This window comes from Aspergillus luchuensis, chromosome 3 (genome assembly GCF_016861625.1).
Source record: "Aspergillus luchuensis IFO 4308 DNA, chromosome 3, nearly complete sequence".
In the NCBI taxonomy this organism is placed as follows: Eukaryota; Fungi; Ascomycota; class Eurotiomycetes; order Eurotiales; family Aspergillaceae; genus Aspergillus; species Aspergillus luchuensis.
In genome coordinates this window covers 918,147-936,178 of record NC_054851.1, presented here as the reverse complement: position 1 = coordinate 936,178, position 18,032 = coordinate 918,147, and the positions used below count along the sequence as shown (strand labels likewise).

The 18,032-nt window shown below is 48.9% G+C and overlaps 5 protein-coding genes across 5 annotated transcripts; 1 reads left to right on the top strand and 4 right to left on the bottom strand.

Annotated features, from left to right (window-relative positions):
* Positions 1-1,337: 1,337 nt before the first annotated feature.
* Positions 1,338-2,819, bottom strand: AKAW2_30326S (alpha-mannosyltransferase; the record flags this gene model as incomplete). Its single annotated transcript, XM_041686828.1, has 1 exon — positions 1,338-2,819. One exon carries the CDS (start codon positions 2,817-2,819, stop codon positions 1,338-1,340), a length of 1,482 nt encoding a protein of 493 aa, XP_041540773.1.
* Positions 2,820-5,526: 2,707 nt separating this feature from the next.
* WWM1_1 (WW domain-containing protein) lies at positions 5,527-6,175 on the top strand (the record flags this gene model as incomplete). Its single annotated transcript, XM_041686827.1, has 2 exons — positions 5,527-5,594; positions 5,683-6,175. The coding sequence occupies 2 exons, from the start codon at positions 5,527-5,529 to the stop codon at positions 6,173-6,175; spliced, it is 561 nt and encodes a 186-aa protein (XP_041540772.1).
* A 485-nt stretch (positions 6,176-6,660) lies between these two features.
* AKAW2_30324S (uncharacterized protein) lies at positions 6,661-8,606 on the bottom strand (the record flags this gene model as incomplete). Its single annotated transcript, XM_041686826.1, has 5 exons — positions 6,661-7,232; positions 7,285-7,468; positions 7,528-8,157; positions 8,229-8,477; positions 8,529-8,606. The coding sequence occupies 5 exons, from the start codon at positions 8,604-8,606 to the stop codon at positions 6,661-6,663; spliced, it is 1,713 nt and encodes a 570-aa protein (XP_041540771.1).
* A 1,095-nt stretch (positions 8,607-9,701) lies between these two features.
* On the bottom strand, positions 9,702-10,414 carry AKAW2_30323S (uncharacterized protein; the record flags this gene model as incomplete). The annotated part of the gene is made up of 2 exons (XM_041686825.1): positions 9,702-9,984; positions 10,089-10,414. 2 exons carry the CDS (start codon positions 10,412-10,414, stop codon positions 9,702-9,704), a joined length of 609 nt encoding a protein of 202 aa, XP_041540770.1.
* A 1,141-nt stretch (positions 10,415-11,555) lies between these two features.
* On the bottom strand, positions 11,556-16,565 carry AKAW2_30322S (aminophospholipid-translocating P4-type ATPase DNF3; the record flags this gene model as incomplete). The annotated part of the gene is made up of 1 exon (XM_041686823.1): positions 11,556-16,565. The coding sequence occupies one exon, from the start codon at positions 16,563-16,565 to the stop codon at positions 11,556-11,558; it is 5,010 nt and encodes a 1,669-aa protein (XP_041540769.1).
* Between the last annotated feature and the right edge of the window lie 1,467 nt (positions 16,566-18,032).

Genomic DNA, 18,032 nt, shown 5'->3' with positions numbered 1-18,032 from the left:
CTGTCCATTCTCCTCGGTTCGGCCCCTCCCTCCCTCCCTCCCTTTCTCCCCCTTTCCGTTAACGGCCAGCCCGCATTCCTCCCGTATATGATGGGGAGGAAGAAACGGGGGAGAAACGGGGGGGCGTTGAAGGGGAAAGGGGATTATCAAACCACCCCATCAAGTTGTTTCATGTCCGCATGCGACAACGTCTACTAACTACTAAATCCGGATACCTTCCCAATTCTTGTCCTTGATTGGCGCGGATAATTTCGCTGCGCTGGTATGTCAGCCCGATAATTTTAAGGTGATGAGTCAGGTAGGTATAGAGTCGATCAGTCGATGGTTGATGGGATTCTGTAACGGCGGAGGAATGCTGAAGCTTAGATCTACTCTACTCGTACATAGCTTTTACTACTGACATGCCCATTCCTGACGTGCATGGCTGGTATGACGTACGCGTAGAGAGTCATTTCTACTTCTACTGCTGCTGCTGCTAGTGTTGAAATTGAAGGATGAAAAGGACTTCGTAACTATGAGTGGTCTAGACGGAATTGGAATAACTAGAGTTGTCTGTAATGAATAAGGACCGGTTGGGATTGAAATATGAAGGTACTACTCAATCTTGCTATATATTCATAGGATGATAGGGTAGTCTATTGAGTATGTTGAGGAATGTCAGCTGGCAGGTAACACACGCAAGTATATACTATCGAGAACAACTTAACTTCAGTTAGTAGGTTGTCTAATTCCGTAGACATTTGGTATGACCATTCTCGAATATTGCATATGATAACTTATAGCAATAGGAGTTAAATGAGGGCATGTCACGCTGAGGTAGGAGTTAGTACCCTAGGTACTTATTCATTTGTGAAGAATGTCCTACCAATAACAATACCATGATTTGAGGCACTATACACTATATATCCAAGTCGAGAATATACTAATGTGGGCAAATGAATAATATCCAGTTGAAGCTATAGAACCACATATCACTTAGAATATATATTTGATCAACTGTAGCAGGCCAATAGTTCCACTCAATTACTGTCCCGACGAACAGCTTGAGTTCTCTTATTTATATTGGTATCATTTATACTATCATGATGCGAAAAGTGTCTGTCCAACTCCCCAGTACTATCACCTCTATGATAGTACCTCCCTCATCTACAGATACTTGTCAGACTTGGTGAATCAAGACCGATTAAGAGACAAGTTCACATTAGTGACATTATAAGACCTCAATTACAAACACCTGAACATATCCCCATGCTATATACAACCCAATCACCTCTTGTAACCAGCACAAGACTTCATGGACAACTAGTAACTCAATAGGTACTATGCTATTAACCCCCCTAAGCAAGATCCACCCCCTCCATCCCCTCAAAAACCGAACTCCAATAATCCGCCGTCTTGAAACAAATATCATCCCTCCCCTTCCAACTAATACTCTTACCCTCAAGAGCACACGCCGTCCACAGAATCTCCCTCCAATACGCCTTCTCCGTCTTCTTTCCCCCAAATGCCTCCACCACATCATCCGGCGCCGTCCACGCTCGCGTATATCTCCCGTTCTCATCCACAACCGGCCCGTTATCATGAAACACCGTAGCCGGATTGAACTTGGGAAAGTTGACATGGACAAAGAATGGATGTGGGGGTGGTACGGATGCGCCCCGGACGCGCCACTCGCCTTTCTTGGTCAACGCATAGTCTTCTATTGGATTGTATTGGACCATGGTGGACCCTGCAAAGCCATCGGGCGTCCCTCTACCCACTGCGCGGATGGGCTCGCTGACTTGGTAGAAGGGCTCGTTGAGGGCGATGGCTGCTGCGATGAAAGTCTCCTTGTCTCCTTCGCCGGCGGCGCCTTGTGAAAGGAGAGGGTAGTAGTGGCTGGGGCCGTAGAAGTTGTAGTATGCGGCGAGGAGGAGGGTGCGTGTATGTGTTCGTTTGGAGAGGAGCAGTTCTCCTGATTCGGTGGATTGGCGAATTGTAGCGGGGTTTTGTTGTTGGTGTTGGTGTTGGCGCTGCTTTTTGTTTTTGCCGGGTGCGGTTTCATCCTGTGATACAATCTTGTAGTATAGTGGTGATGTGGTTGGTCGCCAGAAGTCCGGCCAGGTGACTAGACCTTTTGAGGTGAATGGTTCGGATGTAAACAATATTTCTGGGTCGTGGAGAGCAAATGCATCTGCGTCTAGGAAGAGAATCTCTTCGAAGGAGGAGAACATCATGGCAAAGACTTTGTATTGGTATTTCTCGATGGACCTACTGTCGGGAATGGCGTCGAGAATCTCGGAGAGAACGATACATTGCGCGTTCAGGGAAGGAAGTACAACCTGACAGACATAACCATCGTACTCATCCCAGCTGGCGAGGAAGACTTCCATCGGAAGCGTCGAGCCACTTCGGCGAAGCATTCGCAGGGAGATGACGAGGACGGGGAGGTAAGACCCGCCGGCTGTCGAGACAAGGCCGCGAGTGTGTGGTTGGTAGTGTAGGCTCGGTGGATTTTGATTAATTAAGTCGACGAACTTGCTGTGTGAGAGTCTCATGGCGGAGACGTCCTCTTTGGAGAGGCGCAGGAGGTCAGGTAGTGGATCGGTGTTCTTGGGGTCGAATCCCACAGAATCGGCGTTTGCGACTCTTGTTGGAGAATTGGAGTAGGGCTCTGAGGCCATGAGTATAGGGTAGAACTCAGACCAGAATTGTTCATGGCTGGTAGCTCTGCCGGCACTCTGCGATCGTGACGCTGCGAAAGTCCAGGTGAAAACGGCAAATATTCCTAGGATGATTAGAGCGATCCGTCGCCGATGTTGTGATCGGAGTGCTGCCATTGTAGTGGTTCAATGAAAGGCTGAAGGAGTCATGTCTCGAGTGAAGATAAATGAGAATAAGAAAGTCCTGGAAGGTTGCGCATGGCGCAGCCATGTCAATGGGTGAATTGACGCAGCGGGGATAATAACGCTTTTCTATTTTTCGCGGTGCCCAGGCAATCACCCAGCGAGTCCAATTAATCTGCGGATGACCCATGCCCGTATGAGTAAAGCACCAGCTCGCAGTTCCTGACGCTAAACATGTTTGCTTGATTGAGATGTGAGTGCTATAATTTGGCAGTGTAGCACTAATGCAGCCGGAACCACAATCTAAGCCAACCGGCGCTTACAGCAACGGACCGTCGCAGAACGGACTCAGTCCGGCACGGACGGCGTAGGGACGCGTGCAAACCGGCTGATTGACAAGAGTAGTGATCGACCTCAACCACCAATAATTGTGATGTCTTCCAAACATCCGCAGGGATGTTCTAAGCCCAGCGCGGGCTGAGGCGGCCGTGTGAGGAGACACCCCCTTTCGAGTAGCACAAGCTGATGTCGGAGTTTTAAGCCCGCGTCACGCAGACCAGACATTCTGCTCAATCTTGGGAGTTTGATTCGCGAATATCAAACGAGCCTGGATGTTTGCATTAATCAAGGACCGACTAATATTAGAAGTATTGTCATACTCTGCCTCCATGAGCTTAGCCCCCCGGCTTGATGGACCGGATATCATTTCGAGGCCTTTTCCCCGTCATGAGCGACGAGCCCTATTCTAGAGCCTGGCCCGAGCGACTACCCACTGTGGAGGCTAGCAACGTCTACTCAAGGCTTTGTTAACTGCATATCCAGGATGTTCTATAACTTCAGGCAAAACATACTCAGGATAGGAGACACGCTTAACCTGATGTGGGGGGCGGGCGCTCAACAATGGACAGACTCCACTCAACATCAGCCTAGTGCGCCCTGGGGGTCATAATTGATGAGATCGTAGGTGAGCAACGCGAAACCTGAAATGTGACCAACAGCGACTAAGCCAGGCATTCTTAGTTGGCACCCAGTTCATTAAAACAAGTGCTCCTTACAAGAGCCTGGAATCTACGATGACATAACCTTATCAAGGAAGTCTGTATATTTACTACGTATATTCGATATTGTACAGACACAGTAAGCAGCCTTATGAATAAGAAATTATGTTGAGACATTTACTGCAGTCAGGCAGGTGTCAGCTGCCCCTCCGCCACCTCTTCTTCCTTGCGTGGTTTCCGACCACCACTTCTTCAGTTTTAAACCACCCGCCTTCTTGAGATAGATTGAATACACATACGTTTTTCTCTACATCTTGACAATCTTTAATAGATTATCTTATAGAATTAGATGCTATATAGAATCTACGATATAATGACTTTTCTTATGTAAAATATAATCTTGGTTAGAAGTATGTACTTCAGGCTCCTGTTTGTCTATGACAGCTTATACTATAGTAGATTCCAGACTCTCACACCTAGTGTGCTTGAAGCAGTAGATATTCTGGAGATTGACTGTTAGGCTATTCAGTGAAAGACTGGTATCCCGAGCTAACCATCCATTAAAAGCTTAGGTAAATATGAATAACCCGGAGCGCCACATTAACTAGATTGATAGTAGCCCTGACTGATCTAGGCAAAAAGATATCCTCTATAGACATTGTGTTATGCCTGGCGAGTCTGCCTTGCTTAGTGATCTTGGTGGGTAACCTATGGGTTCAGAGAAGTAATTTGCCAAGGCGTAATCGGGAGCGCTCATGGCCTGCTTTCAAGTATGGTTCTCAGTAAATGCTGTCTATAGCAGGTCAGAGACTCCCAAGAAGCTAGTATGGTTGGGCAGGAATGTACAAACACCTTAAGAAGATCAAGCCTAGAGATGCTGGGGCTGGTAAAGTGAGATCATCCTTCTATCTCCTTCCTCCTTTTCTATCTCCCGACCCCGAGAGCGGCCTGTGCCACATGGGACGGTATGATTGGTTATTCAGTCTTTCCACAATCTACTAAGTAGCTTATCTACGTGCCCAGCCTTCTTTTAAGTCACGTCCTTTCCCTCTCAGCCATTCGAGTGAGCTGAGAGACCAGGGCCAAGAAAAGGGAGTGGGGTCCAGGCAATCTTAGCCCTACTAACCTCTATGCTTGTTTTCCAAGATCCAATCGTCTTATTTTTGCATTTAGCAGAAAAAGCTTACACAGGTTGGAGGTCTGATCCGAAACAAGAACAAGCGGGGATGCTTCAGCTGAATCTCTTCCCACAAAATTACTGTCGGTGTACAAACGTAGCCTTCATTTCTACTCAAAAGAATAGTGAGATAATCAAGATTGTCTGATATCAGACTTAGTGAAAGAGATATCAACAGCCTCATGGATATCAGTTGTTAAACTATAAATGCAGAAGCTCCTTCAGTATCGGATCCCGCTGCGAGGCTGACCGAACTATTTTCCTGGTTGGAGTCTCACACTACTGCACTAAAATCCTGAATCTGCGGCTGGGTGCCCGTAGGCAGATAGTACCCAAGGGCATGGGAGGGGTCTGGCGAGGTCTAAGTCATGCGTGTGTGGTTGCCTATCATCACGTGGAATTTGCTGATGCGTCTCCCTATTTATATTGCATCTCTCTACCCCTGGGTGCCATATTCTGCTTACGTTTTGCGGGCTGCCATACCTGGTACTACCCCTTGAGCATCATTAATTCGATCAACGTCAATATGCCTCCGCCTCCTCCCTCTGTACCCGAGGGTTGGAAAGCCGAGTTTGACCATCGGTATCAAGCATGGTAGGTATATAACTCTTCTCTTCCTTCTTTCTTTTGCTACTTCATCTCTGTATGAACACCCACTGACGGCCCTACTACACTATAATAGGTACTATATCAATATCCATACCAGACAGTCCCACTGGGAACGACCAGACCAGCCAGCCCTGCCTGCTGGACCCGTTCCGCCTCCTGCCGGCGCCCCACCTAGTCGTGAGACTGCTACTACTACTACTACTACTACTACTACACACGATCGACCAGTGGGCCAAGGAGGTCCGAATCCAGATGACCATAACCTACCGGAAGTGTACACTCCACAGCCTGCGTCACAGTCTGCCTACGCGCCAAACCCAGAACAAGGATACACTAGCTACCAGCAGCCACAATACGGTTACAACGGCTATAATCACAACCTTACTTATTCCCCGTACCCTGCATATCCGAATCAGTATCTCAATCCATACCAAAACACCTATGATCCATCCCAGCCTCCCCACACCCAGAAGCAGAAGACAAGCTTAAGGAAGAAAGTTGCAACTGCCCTAGGATTAGGCGGAGGAGGACTAATTAGCGGAATTATACTCGGGGAGACTATCTAGTCAAGCACTACAAATACTACAAGATGATTTTGCTAGCCTGCCACTGCCACTGTCCCTGATGTGGGACCTCAGTCTCCCACACCTCATCCTGTGACTGCTATGTAAAGATTATATATTAATAAATAATCAACGGATAAGAGAAATAAAATGGTCCAATTCAAAACAAAAAAACAAAAAACAGAAAACAAAACAAAACCAAAAAAATCTGTATGCTTATACATTTAGAGTATAAAATTTTGTAATTACTGGGCAGGTGACTGTATCTGCCTGTGATACTAATGTGATTCAAGAGGAGACACCATTCTTATGTCTGATTTGAATTTTAAATTCTGGAACATAAGAAACTACTGTATTTGTCCCTAATATAACTATTAAGAGCTTGGTTTTTGACCTGTTTTAAATCCTCTGATATATGACAACACTGATCCCCGTATCCTCTGCAATGATATCGAACTGTCCTGGAATGGCTTGTGAAAGCCGCTGCGCTATTGGGGAGAGAGGACTGCACGCAGAGTTACAACAAGGCCATAGACAACAAAGAGCGTTGCTTGCATAACACCTAGCCAGACAAGACTCGTGCTTTGGTCGATATAAAAGAAATACAGCATCCAGAATAGACAAGAGGAAGGGCAGACAGAGGTATTAAGAAGCCACAGGGTAACTCTTTCCCATCGCTTCCGCCCATTCAATAACTCATCGAATGCGAGCGATAAGAGAATCATCTCCCATAGGCCAATCAGTGGAATCAAGAGAAAGAAGTAACATGAACGACCCGCGCCCAGCGTGACAAATGCCCCTGTGAAAGAACCTTGTCCTATAGCAGCAAGAACTAGAAGTCCCAACATTGGAAATGACATCAGCGTGCAATAGACACAGAACATACGTAGAGTGCTGCGATATGAGCGCCAGGTGGCATGCCCAACAAGCCGACTGTTTCTGGATGACGCGAGAATAGGGCTGGATCTACCGGAAGCAGGAATCATTGTTTGTCCCGTGGGTACATTTTGCGCGGAGAGCACGTGAGTTGCATTTTCCGCAGGATGGTATTTTCCTTGCCCTGTGTCTAGTAGTTAGGACCATTCTGTGCTGGACTCCCAAACTTTACCCACCAGTATCGGAGTGAAATGATTCCACTATCGTTATCAGGGGCCCGGCGAGCAATAGCATCGCAATAACCTGGCCAAATGTCCAATCGCTCGACCCATTGAGAAATCCAGTCGGGTTCCCTATCATCTGAAGCGTGGCAATCAACCGATAAATACCCCAGAAATAGGCCACAGCTACCCAGAAGATCTGTATTTGATGTCAGATCGCTCTGGAAAACAAGCGGGGAAGTGGGAAGGACAACTAGCCTCCATGAAGACAGACGTCCATCCATCGACAAGCAGATCCGCCGATAGCTTAGCTGCTAATAATGGATAATAGCAGACCATACACTTCAAGCAGGGCGGTTGGGCTGATGAATCTGACCAGTCATGCACGATCCGTAAGCTTGTATATGTCCAGTGGCTGACCCTCGACCTTGCCCTGGTGAAAATATCCACTGAAAGGAATCGATAGAGCTTGACAATGCGCACCACGAATGAAAAGGTTATAAGCAGGACTGAGATTAGCATAGTATAGAAAGCTTGTCCCAATGGCAACCTAATTCGAATATAGCATATCGCGGCATCCCCGTAATTCGGCTCGTTCTTGCCGGTACTAAAGGCCCAATCATAGTTTGCAGTAAATCCTAGGCCAATAGCCAAGAGAACGCACAATGTAGCCATGGCAGCTAGCCGCCATGTACGCTCAGAGGAGTGAAGATAAAGGTGATTGCGCAACGCCGTCAGGCAAGATTGATGTGTAATGGTAGAAAACCAGGTCAGACCTATGACAACTTGCCAGTAGAATGTTTGTAGACCAGAGCCAAGCTGCGAAAAGCCACTGATAAGTATTGAATAACCAGTCAAGAGCTGCATGTCACTGAAAGCGATGATACACTATGGTTATAACCAGCGTCAGTACAGCATGACAGAAGACTAACCATGGAAGCTTAGAGGAGGGGAGAAACCCTGATAAATGCTTCCTCAAAACTGGTATTATTGATGGGAACGCAGCCAAATGCACCCAGAAAAGATATTGCTGTACGTCTCGAATCCTCGAGTATAAGTGCGTCCACTGGATTAGGGTAAAAGGCCCTGGATACACTGTTCCTTTTGGACCCTAAAAATGGATCATGAGAGGGATCATATGCAACAAAGTAGTATAGTGCAAGAACCACGACCACTATTCCGGCTGTTATGATGTAGCTGAAGACAACCTGTAGGATGCAGATTAGACTAGCCTTGTGCTCTCTTCAAACTAGGCTTACACCGGTGCCTGTGATATCACTGTTGGCGATCCATTCGGGAGATGGGCCTGAACAGTTGTACGTCCAAGATGTGCTCATTGTTTCCGGGGGCCTGAAACAAGAATCTGCAGTTAGGTAACCTTCTAACAAATTTATCAAGACAACAAAAGCCTGCTCTGAAGGGAGTTGTCGCTCTTATGAGATGTGATGAAAAGCAAGCATATGCATTCCAGCTCCGCCACAGTAAGCCCTCCCCGTGATGTGCTCAAAAAGGTGAAAAAAGCCGCGCACTGCCACTGGCCGACATGGTTCAGGGATCTTTTTAACTCATGCCTTCCTCAGTTAGCTTTGGCTCCCGAAAAACGCGACCATACAGCCTCTGCCACGCAGGCCTCTTTCTGGCTATCAATAAGAGAGCAAAAGCTCATTTTGCGCCCCGCTGTACTTCTTTGGATGTTTCGGGGGTTGCCTCGTATCAGTCGAGCTGCTGGTAACCATCGCTATGCGCAACAGCTGCAAGAGGTCTCGGTGGGGAAGAAAATGCATACTTCTCGACTTCCAGGTTCCTTACTACTAGTAGTAGGGACTGGGAAATATGTGGGACACATACACACATCTACTCATCGTCAAACACACTGCGAACAGAACCCTAGAAGAACATAGCTGGGCCATACCGACAAGGCTCAACACAACAGAAAAAGAGTATCAGATCGGGCTCTTTTGAGGATTTATGCCCAGCGAAGTAAGGTGCCATTAGTTCAAATAGACTGGCAACTACACTAAACGTTAATGGGTCGCTAGCGAAGCAATGAGTATTACTCACTACTAGATTGTAACACCTCGATTCTGCGGATATCCAGGCCTTCTAGTTATACGACTCTTCTACTTATTAATCTACCTATCATCAAAAGCCTGCCATATGTCGTATCAACCCACTCGTCTACTAGGAAATTGACTTTCAGTTTAACATAATTCTTTTTTTCATACTACTCCCTAAGCAACCACCTAAGTAACTACCATACCTGCACCAAACCATCAAATCCATACTATCAGTGTAGAAACAAAAATGCAAACATATCAGAAAGAAGAAGCAGCAACCCAACCACCATCCCAGACTACCCCCAAGAGACAAAACCAAACCTTCCTCAAACGAAACACTACACACATCATCTACTACCCAATTACTCGATGACATCAATAAACCCTCCTCCTCGCCTCATACAAAAACCCGCCAAAAACATCCGGATCCAAAGTCTCCCTCAACCACGCCCAATCCTTCTCATTATCCCTCAAAGCCCTCAAATCATCATCCGTCGCCCCACCACTACTACTCGCCCACAACACCTTGGACAAAAGCATCTCTCGCTCTCGATCCCGATCAACGCCATTCTGCCAGTTCGGCGCAGGAGTAAACGGATACACGTATTTGAGTTTATTCTTGATCCAGGCTTCGTAGGATAGGATGGGTAGGGGGGTCCTATATACCATCACAGTCATAAATCAGCAATCAACCACCGACCTACTACTGAATAGTATCAAAGATTGAGTACTGGGTAGGTATAGGTAAAGAGTAGATCTTACAAAAACTCCCCCGTCCACTTATAATACACCACAGGAACATCCTCATCCTCCTCCTTGCTTGCGGTCTGGCCGCAATCAACAAGAAACAGGCAGCGGGTAGACTCAATGGGGAAACGCTCGGTGCTGAAGGCGTAGCGGCGGTGCTTGGAGGGGATGAATTCGGTGTGCCAGTGTAGTTGGCAGATGTGGTTGATGAGGAAGGTGTTGCGCTCTTCGTTGGTGTCTCCTTGGAGGAGGTGAATGCGGGTGTCGACGAGGATGCGGATGGGAGGGTCGTAGAGGGATTTTTTGGGGTAGGGGGTGGGTAGGGGGTGAGAGAGGTCCATTGGGGAGGACATATTAACTGAAATGTAATTAGATGGGGGATGGGGATAGCACAGAGTAAGAAAGCGGAAAAGTTGGCATACTTCGTGGCTATATAGTAGTACGTATGCTCTTTGATGAATGGCATGGTAGATTCCTAGCGTGAGGGTATTGGGTTCATGGGAAATACCAAGGGCTTTGGAAGAGGGAATTGCCATGTTGATGAGTGTGTTGTAAGTGGCATTCATGTAGAGAGTGATTCATCTTAGGGCACCTCATGGGACATGAATAGGTGCGTGAAGGTTAGTAGGTTAATCTGTGACTGGTGATATAGGCATACAGTGTTGAGAAGAATTCACATCTAGTGATCTTTGTTGCCATGAAGTTTTCATTTAGTGATAGATGGATATCGATATTGTAAATAAGTGCCCTAGTTTCTAGGTATCACCAACAATCGGCAATATCCTATAGTATGATAAAAGCGTCCGCATATGTTGATGTAGATACTAATACTTTACCCTTTTATGACTTAAATCATCGACCTATGGCAACTATATAAGCATCCCTCAATTCATGGAATGTAGGCTTCTCTGTGTGAATATCAAGTAGTCAATCACATACAGGGATACTCACCAAACAGCACACCCTAACACAGCAACCGTTAGTCTTTCCATCATATTTATTTGGTAGTCAACTAACGATACTGGTATGTCGGCGGATCAATTAACTATGCAGCTTATGAATCCCCTCCACTGCATTACTATTCCAACCCAACCTATGCACTCCCCCGGAGTGCTAGATCCGATATACCCGGGGAAATTGGGGATCCACTCAGGGGAAACTGGAGCGCCCCTCATCCTCGCTTCCGGCTGCTCCGGAGCTGTCAAGCTTAGCCTACTTCTTACAAGCAATACTCTTTCTTTTCATCTGTTTCACTGCTCCATGTAAACGTTGCGCGTTTGTCCACGTTCATAATCTATTTGCTTTCCATGCATATATACAACCAGTATACACACTGATCAGAAAAATAACAGAGAAGGAGTGACTAGAACTTATCCGGGGTATCCACTCGAAACGCCTGAACGCTCACAAATCAAAGGAGTGAAGGCACTCATACAACAAACAGACACGAAGAGATGCTTTTTTGTTTTCTTCCATCATCCTTCACTTCAAATGCCCCTTTCGGATGGCTCCGAATCCCTTCGTAAACAACTCATGAACCTCAACGGACCGGCGGGGAGTCTTGGGCACCTCTTCACCCTCCGGAGGAGTGCTGGTGCCGTATCCGCCCAGTTCAACATCTTCCATCTCAACAGGGCCAGAGCCTGTCTTGCTACCGGTCACCATCACTCGTGGCCGAGCAAGAAGTTCCCGAACCTGTTGTTCGCGCACTTCCATCTCTTCCTCGCGAGCCAGCTCAAAGCTGGATTTCTTCTTGCCGTGATCCCAGCCTTGTTGCAGCTCAGATGCAGCGGCTTCCTCAAACCGTCTTCGAATGTCCAAGTCCTGCTCATATTCCTGGAAGACGTCCACGTCCGTAGGGAAAAAGAGCGCCCGGACGGAACTCACGGTCATTTCGAACACGATCACTGCGATGACGGTGACAAGCAAAGCTGCCCAAAAAGCGAGGTCGTGGCCTGATGCATAGACAAAGTTACCCAGAACATGGTAGATCCCGTCGCCAGAGCTGGGGTTGTACCGGCGATCGAGGATCAAGTTCCAACAGAACCAACCACCAACGGAAATGATCCACACAACTAAGCACAGATACGTCTTGTTGTGCACCTCGAGGGCCTGTAGCTTGGTGTTGATGACGATAACACAGGCCGTGAATGAGAGCAGACCGGCTGAAAAAATGTCACTGCCTGTGTGCGTGAACATGACATTTTCAAACAGCCCAAACATGCAGAAATAGATCATCATGGCCTCACATGCAGCCATGAACGTCCAGCCTAAATACAGCCGAATGTTGAACCCGCCGTTGCGCTGCCCTTTAGTATATAACTCTGGGACAGCTAGGAGGGTGGAAGCAGAGAGGTCTTTGGTAAAGATGCCAAGGAAGATAACGGCCAGAGACGTGAAGAGAGTGTTGAACATACTCAAACTCCACGACTCATAAATACTGGTGCCAGTGTACCCGTTCCAGCGCTGGTACAGAGCCTGCGTCAAGTAAAACAGCATCTCCTTCCAAAATGTCCCGAGCGTGTACTTGCACGCCCGGATATAGTTCCACCGACCGTGGACAAGGAGCAACTTCAGCAAGAACCTGAACTGGGCAATCGAATAATCCGAGATTCGGGCCGCCTGCAATCCCTCCTTACCAGTAATGCCGATGCCAACGTGAGCTTCCTGGATCATGGCAATATCGTTCGCACCATCACCAATCGCCAGGGTCACGCTACCCTTGACTTGTTGACGGATTGACTTGACCAGGAAGGCTTTCTGCTTAGGACTGGCACGGCAGCAGATAACCGAATCAACTAGCACGGCCAGCCTGAAAAACTGTGCCGCCAGGATTTGGTCTGACTCGATTATGGATAGTGTCTGCCCATCAACTACAATAACCGAATGAGCCACGCCGCCCTTGGTGATGTCGGCTGTCAATTTGACAATTGACTGCTCGACCTCTCCAGTCTCATGATCCAGAATGACAAGGGTCGAGTAATCCTTTACCAGACGGCAGGAGTGACCGATGTTGATGGCGGTCTCTCGCTTGTCGCCAGTCAGCATCCACATCTTGATGTTCGCACGGCGCAGCTTGTCGATCGCCTCGGGAACGCCCTTCTGCAGCTTGTCTTCGATGGCCGTTGCGCCAGTCAACTCGAGCTGTTGCTCGATTTGTTCACCAACCTGTTCGATCTTCTCCTGTCTGTCAACAAGGCTAGTGGAGGCTTCGTGATAGGCAGCCTTCCACTTGTTGTAGGCAGCTTCGTCAAGGAAGCGGTGCCCATACAGGAGCGTACGCAACCCCTCTGTCGCAAAGTCGTTGAGATGCTGGAAGCACCGCTCGAACACGGCAGCCTCGTTTACAACCAAAGCCTCCTCCACAAGCTCTTCCTCCTCATTCTCGTGGATGGAGCTTCCAGAATCCGACCATGTGCTCGAAGCGCGTCCCAATTGGGCAGAGGGGCGAGGACTGTAATACTCAGGATCGTCCCCTCGCGTCAAGATTCCACCATCGGTCTCCCGGTCGCGCAGCCAAACGTCGATGCTTTCTCTTAGAGCCGATACGTGGTCGCCGGTAATACTTGATCGCCGGCGGGCCATGCTAGGCCGGCCAAAACTGGTCCGAAGCCCGCTATCCTTACGACTGTGATACTCGCTGTTGCGCCTCACGACCTGGGCAGCCTCGGCCGCCTTGCGTTTGCTGGCGCGCCTCTCAATCTCCACGGCCTTCTCCTGCGCGAGCTCGGCACGTTTCAGCAATCGCATCAGAATGCTATCAGCGCCCTTGCAGAACACGCAAATGCGTTGGTCAGGCATCCGCACCACAACCGACATACGTTTACGAGCGCTTGAGAACTCGATAACATCCATGATCTGATATACCTCATCGCAAGGCTTGTCATCGGGTCCGTTGGGATAGGTCCGAATGGTAAGGGTATTTGGCTGCCGGTCGCGAACGAGGTAGCCAAGCTCCTGAGCGGCCATAACCAAGGCCAACTCATCGGGCGATGCTGCCTGGAAAGAGACATTGCCAAACTCGTCATCTTCCGGGATACAAGTGTGACACAACGCCATGGCCAAGATGAACATCTTGGCCTTGCGGGCAAAGACGGTGTAAGGCTTGCGCTGAATATATTTGATCATATCGGTGGTACGGTTGTTGCGCATAGAGGCGCCACGTCCGTCCAGGCCGTTCGTCATGGACATCGAGGTTCGGGGAGGCTCTCTCCGCGCCTCCGAAACGTTTGACTTGCGGCTGAGCGCCTTCTTTCCTTTTGCGCTGCGTTTCTTGTGGATCAATTTCGTATGATCACCGGCCTTGGCCGCCTCTTCGACAAGATCAAAGTCATGGTACCATGCAGTGCCAGCAACACTCATCTTGCGGAAGCGCATCGAATTGTTGGTCAAGGTACCGGTCTTATCCGAAAATACATAGCTGACTTGGCCCAGTTCCTCGTTGATGGTGGACGTGCGAGCTTCGATCGGAGTGTCAGTCTCGGGGTCATACATGTCGATGTCGGAATTCAGCAGGAGCATCTGCGCGACCTTGACAATTTCCATACTCACGTATAGCGAGATGGGAATCATCGTATTGAACATGATCAGGAAGGAGGTGAAGATAGGGCCGATGGCTACACTCGCCTGAGTGAGATACCATGCCTTGGGCTCGACTTGCTGATGAAACCAAAACTTGTAAGCGAGAGTGCATCCTACCGACAAGCAAACGACAAGGAGCACGATCAGCATAACAACCCGGTTGACCTTGGCCTGGAGAGAGGGCGACTTGATGCGAGGGTTCTTGTTTGCGTTCATCCGAATCTTACACTCCTCGCCGGTATAGATGACCATGCCATACGCACATTCGGTATTGCGCAGAATACTACCGCGGTATACGATCTCATTGTTGGTCAATGGAAGTTTCTCTTCCGCGGCGATGGTCACATTGCCATCAAACTTGTAAAGGTCCATGTTGGGGTCCTCGACGGCGAAATGCAAAGCACTGCTACAAATGCCCTCAACTGTCCCACAGACCTTTGCGATAGGATGAGCAGGCTGTTTGTTCTTTAAAGTTGTCTCACCGTCCAGAGCCATGGTTTCGATATAAGCGATACCATTCGGTCCGTCAGCATGAAGCAGGACCATATCTGCCGGTACAGGCTGATCACGCTCCAATCGGATGACGTCGCCAACTTTGATATCTCTCCACTTCACTGGGACCCAGTCCTGAGACTCACTTGAAACGGACATGCTGTCGCTAGCGCACATCTGGGGAGGGATACCTGCACCAGGGCGAAGGACAAATGCATAACGGTTATTTTCTTCCTTGTCTAAGCGATAGCGACGCCAATCATCGAAGCCTTCTTTGCCCATTGAAATAGCAACGAAGATCAACAGCGGCACGAGTGTGGTAAATGAACCGGTGGTACTCAGACCAGGAATCATCTGTAGGATCGCAACAATAAGGAAATAGAAGTTGGCCAGCTTCGTAAACTGCGCGAACAGTTGGCGGGGAAAGAAACTCCAAAAGCTGTAACGACTGGAACGGATGGAGTTTCCGACATAGGGGTTTCCGGTTCTCTCATCGACGAGCGCTTCGGTGCGAGTCGCGTCAAGGTCAATGTGCCGACCGTCTTTGCTGGGCGGAATGTCCTTAATACGAAGGATGGTTTTACGTGCCGTCTCGAGCATGTCCTCCAGACGAAGCATCAGCGTGGCAATGACAGCCCTCCGCTTGAGCCATTTCTCATAGGAGACACTTGTGGAGAGGTGCCTGCTGTGTTTGGGGTTATCTGAAGACTCTGAGTAATACGTTGTCGACAAGTCCAGGTTCGGATCGGATGCGGATTTTTGCGTTACTAGAACGTCTTGCTTCTCATCTTCAGTGGACTGACGCGGCACCTCCTCCGATTTCCGCTCGGAAACATCAGCAGAAGCGCCTTCCTGTGGGCTAACAGCCTGGGCTTGACCCAGCTCGATCGCACCCGGGGACGTAACAGCGGACTCAATATTCTTTGCAAAGATTGTCCGTCGCAGCGAATACCCACGATGACGCGATCTTGAACGACCGCCGGATTCCGGACTCTGTGGGGAGGGAGGGGACAATGTCGAATTGGGCGACAAAGGCGAGGTTGCGCTATGTCCTGGGGACCTGCCCGATGAAGGCACCTGCAATTGAGCGAGATTTGTGTTGATTGTTAACCCTCTGGACGCGGGCCGTCGGTCGGCGTCCGAACCTCGAACTTCCTCCGGGGCCGGACGCTCCAAGTCGGTCGAAAAACGGACATGATGTTGCGATGATCTTCGGCCAGCATCCGACACGGTTCGAGATGGAGAGAGGGACGGTCGGCCGGGGACTGCACCGCCTCGAGCACGGTTTATATCCAAGGACTGGCTCCGTGGCAGTTGCGGTACTGGAGTCGAGCCGCCATTTCCTCCGGTTGTATGTTCCGCCGACGTGCTTTCCTGCGGACCGTGATTGGACTCGGGTACATCATCATGTTGGGACATGGCGGGATCGCAAATGTCCACAGTGATGTGAATGCCACAATATCCGTCTCCTTTCGTTTCTATCAATTCACTTCGAATCTCGAGGTAGAAGGTAAATAATCAAAGGGCGAATCGGTCGTAGTCGTATCTCCTGTATGACGAAAGGCCTGACTCATGCTTCGAGCCTCAAAACCAGTCAAAGACAACGGACTCGTTTATGCCAGCATATGAGAGCCCCCCGAAAGCAACCCACCGATGGATATCGTACAAGCGACTCGCGCAGAGGTAGACTGGAAAAGGAGAAGGTTCGTCACAGCGATAGGGAGGTGAACCGGAGCGAAAGCCAAGACGATGATGGCAGATGGCTGGAAGTGAAACAGGCGGAAACGACTGTGGGGAGCGAGTCCACCGAATTAACAGAAGGAACAAGAATGGACAAGAGGGTGGAGAGGGAGATGGGGGGGTAAAGAGGGGAAAGAAAAGGCCACGCGGAGAGTTGAGAAGAGACAAGGATATGGGAAAGACGTCAAGAGGAGCTTCTTTTTCCGCAGGCGGCGAGCAAAAGAGAAAGAGAGACCAACCAAGTGAGTTCAGGCTGTCCTGATTCTGTTTTGTTCAGCTGCAGCGAATACGAAATGAGGCAGCCGGAAGCGGTAAGACGGCCGAAATAACAATAGAGCCGCCGCCACTTGACTGCAGCCGGATTTTTAATTTTAATTAAAGACTGGCTGGATGCAAGCAGGGAAAAGAATGACTGCAAATGCAAGAGCAGAGTAGAGCATAGAAGCGTCAAAAAGAAAAGAAGAGGAAGAGGAAAGGGTAAGCTCTTTTGGGAAACCGGACTAACTTCAAGTGGGAGAGGAACAAGAACCAGAACCAGAAGAAGAAGAGCCGTCGAGAAGGTGAGCCAGAAGGCAAAAAAGGGAGTCTCGAATGAAGGCCTGAACCCAAAACTGGAACCCGATGGGGAATTTGCGGAGGCACCTTAATTGGCGGCGGGCCACTCATCGGTCGCCGTCGGCTTTGAACGTGGCTTGGGGGCCACGCAAACCCTCCTCTCGTTCAAGTTCTTTTAGGCCTTTTCTGACTGCACTGCCCCTCGTCGATTTCCAGGGTTCATCACCTCCTACACAAAAAGTAACATTGCGATCAGATCTTCGACTTTGTATGTCTTGTCTTAGATTACATTAGATGATTACTACTGTAACACCCTGTCTTCACATACAGACGCACTGCACACTGTCCGTGGTCTTCTCGGAATAACCTTTCAGTGGCGGAAGAACCCCTGTCACTTAAAGAAACTTGGTTAATCCCCGCCATTGACAGGGCTTTGATCTGATTGCTTTCCCTACTTATCACGCCACTGGCACTAGTACTCCAGTGTACGTAAGTGTGCGTGTGTGTGTGGTGGTGGATTCAACGGTCAAGCAGTCCGATTTGCCACATTTCCAATTCTTTTCCATTCAACATCCACTCTACCATGGATAA